Here is a 3240-nt window from a genome sequence, read left to right as displayed (position 1 = left end):
TATTAAAAAAAATTTCCAGTTTCACATTTTTTGGTTGAAAAAACAGAACATTTAGACAAAAATACAAAAAAATCCTTTGTTTTATTATTTATCATTAATCATGTTTATTATGGTAGCATCCACGGATCAACCAAGATCAGGACCCCGTTGTGTTCAGTTCTGCATAAACACAGATCAGTAGAAAGTCCCTCGCAATCTAAAGAAAACACAAGCAAATCAATCAATAGGATGGCAACAAATGTCATGTGAGTGGCACCATTTCTTTCTCCCTTTGGTTAGTTAAATTAGGAGAGTATTAGGGAAATGGAAAGACAAGGGAAGGGAGAAGGAACACATGGACAGAACAGGGAAAATGTCTGGAAGGAAAACATGAGGGACAGGTGCAGAATGAAGCTGAGGTTAAGAAACTGTGAAATGGTGGGAAGGGAAGGGGATGTTGGAACAAACTATGTCGGAATTGTAGGCTAGGTACATGGGAACAATGCATGGGTTGCTGAGTCCCCAGAGAACACAAGGACTTGATGGTGCTAGTGCATGCTCAAGTTGAAGTTCTGCTCATACTGATAGGCTTTAATAGATTCTGAGATTTTAAGGCCAGATTGGCCCATCACGATCATCTAGTTTGACCTGTGATGTAACGCAGACCAGAAGTTTTTACCCAGCGATCCCTGTGTCAAGTTCAATTTTGTTTTGTTTCCATTTTCTTCCTTCCTGTGCCCTCCATTTCTAACTAAGTGTACTGATGTTTCTGTAGCTGAACTCCTTTGCTGTTTAAAGTCTTCTTCAGGGCCTCTTTGACCTCCTTGTTCCTCAGACAATAGATGATGGGGTTGAAAAGGGGAACAATGGCATAGAGAGCAGAAACAATTTTGTTGGTGTTGTGGGATGGAAGGCCCTGGGGCCGAATGTAGATGAAAATGCTGGCAGCATAGAAGATAACAACCACACTGAGGTGTGACGTGCAAGTGGAGAATGCTTTCTGATGGCCCTGTGTGGAAGGGATGTGGAGAATGGTGGAGATGATATAAGCATAGGAAAGGATTATTACAGAGAGGGGAATCAGCAAGATAAACAGGTCAGCAACAAAATCTGCCAGTGCTGCCTGGATCATGTCTGTGCAGGTTAAGTTCAAGAGGGGGGACACGTCACAGAAGAAATGGTTGATGACATTGGGACCACAGTACATCAGTTGAGATATAAGAAACACCTTCCATGCAAAGATGAAGAAGCCGCAGAGCCAGGACCCAGCTGCCAGGTGGATACATAAATCCTGGCTCACAATGGCTGGGTAATGAACTGGGTTGCAGATGGCAACATACCGGTCATAGGCCATGACGGCTAGAAGTATGCACTCAGTGTTCCCCAAGCCGAGGAAGAAATAGAGCTGTGTCAAACAGCCTATGAAGGAAATGCGTTTGCTCCCTGACACGAAGTTGACCATAGTCTTCGGCATGGTGACTGTAACGTACAAGATTTCCAGGAAGGACAGGCTACTTAGGAAGAAGTACGTGGGGCAGTGGAGGTGACAGTTCACCCGGATCATCATGATGATCATGATGACATTTTCCAGCACTACTAAGATGTAGGCAATGAGAAAGCTCATGAGGAAGAGGAGCTGCAGATGAGGAGCTACGGGGAACCCTAGGAGAATGAATTCTGTGTCACTGGTTTGATTTCTCATCTCCATGTCTAACAGCCAGCTCTGTAATAGATAAATAGATAATCAGAACAACAACATATTTACTACTAGTGGTTATCAGTATATTATCTATCGATCAATTGATTTACCCCCTTATACACACATCTATCAACTGAGCAACCTATCTGCTGATCTAATTCCACATTTCTTTCTCTCTCCCAATACCTTTTTACATTTTATTGGCAATCTTCTTCACACTACAGATAATTCTAGTGCTAATCAGTGAGATTTTCAAAAGTGGTTAAGTGACTTACTATTAAAAATTTCATTGAAATTCAATAGCATTTGTGCTCCTAAATTACCTACGTGAGTTTGACACCTAACCTGCTTAGGTGGTTTTTAAAACCCCACTCGGTGCCTAGCTGCATCTTTAGTTCCCTAAATACCTTTGAGAATCTGGCCCTTATGCATATTTGAAAAGCAAAACTACTAATAATACTGGATGCCCTTTGTGCTCATGTCAACACCGGTGCAGAATATGATGAAAGATGATGAAACCAGTACACAGGTCATTACTTAAAGATTTGGACTGAAAAAAAGGAATCTTCTCTAGGCACTATTGTAGCATAAATATTGTAGCATAAAAACAACAGTGATAATTGTCTATATGTTCGTACAGATCCTATTACAATGGAGACCAGAACAAGCTGTACTCTAGGAGTTACTAAAATTAATAGAAAAGACAGATTTGCATCCAGGGAGTGAGGGAGTAAAGGAATGCAAGGATCCAAAATATTACCTTACACTGGATACCTGTACCAACCTTTTACTCAGTCATTACTCAGTCAATCAAGTTGCTAGTTGGATTCAATAGGTATGTTCACATGGCGAAAGAAAACAGACAAACCCAAACCTGCAGCAGCAAGTTTCAGAGTTTCGATCTGCAGACATAGGCTCATGTGACGGTGCCAAAAACCAGCTGTGCAGGCATTTGAACTTGGGCTGGACCTCCATTATGTGACATGTACTAAAGAGAGTGGATTGTCTTACTGTGATCTGTATGACACTTCTTAAATAAATGATCAAAATTCATTTAATTTCATTTGAAGAATCTGAGCTAATTATATTTTGACTGAGCTTTTAATTCCATCTCTTAACCAATTTGTACAAAATAAGAAATTTCAGAAAGACCTCTAAAGGATATGTGGTGAGGGACAAGTAAGCAACTAGATAGATAGATAGATAGATCGATCTACAGACTGTACAGTCATCATCATCAAAATCTCTCTCTCTCCACTCATTATTCCTCGCACTGTCTAATCTCTATTTTAATGCACTCAGCATCCTAGTAACTAGACATTCTCCACATATATATGTCATCTATGTATACATTTCTAAAATGCTTCCCTTACACCTCCCGGAATGTGATACCTTTTGGAATTTTTTCTAAGAAGGCTGTCAAAGTTGCCAATTTTCCCATAAAGGGTTCCTTTAAACAGGGAAGTGTTGAGAAAGAAGACACACTTTAATGAAATACTTTTCATCAGCTCCATGACTCATTCTGTAAAACACTACTCAGTATTCCATGGGAAAACACCCTC

At 40.3% G+C, this 3240-nt stretch overlaps 1 protein-coding gene across 1 annotated transcript; it reads right to left on the bottom strand.

Moving 5' to 3' along the window:
- Positions 1 to 730: 730 nt before the first annotated feature.
- LOC116829098 (olfactory receptor 6A2-like) lies at positions 731 to 1687 on the bottom strand. Its single transcript, XM_032787722.2, has one exon. It carries the CDS (start codon positions 1685 to 1687, stop codon positions 731 to 733), a length of 957 nt encoding a protein of 318 aa, XP_032643613.2.
- Between the last annotated feature and the right edge of the window lie 1553 nt (positions 1688 to 3240).

The sequence above is a fragment of the Chelonoidis abingdonii genome, chromosome 14 (assembly GCF_003597395.2).
Source record: "Chelonoidis abingdonii isolate Lonesome George chromosome 14, CheloAbing_2.0, whole genome shotgun sequence".
In the NCBI taxonomy this organism is placed as follows: domain Eukaryota; kingdom Metazoa; phylum Chordata; order Testudines; family Testudinidae; genus Chelonoidis; species Chelonoidis abingdonii.
The sequence above is the reverse complement of the archived record's forward strand: the minus strand, read 5'-3'. Positions and strand labels throughout refer to the sequence as shown.

Excerpts from the sequence above, each read along its gene's own strand:
- LOC116829098 (XM_032787722.2), bottom strand. The coding sequence starts at position 1,687 with ATGGAGATGAGAAATCAAACCAGTGACACAGAATTCATTCTCCTAGGG.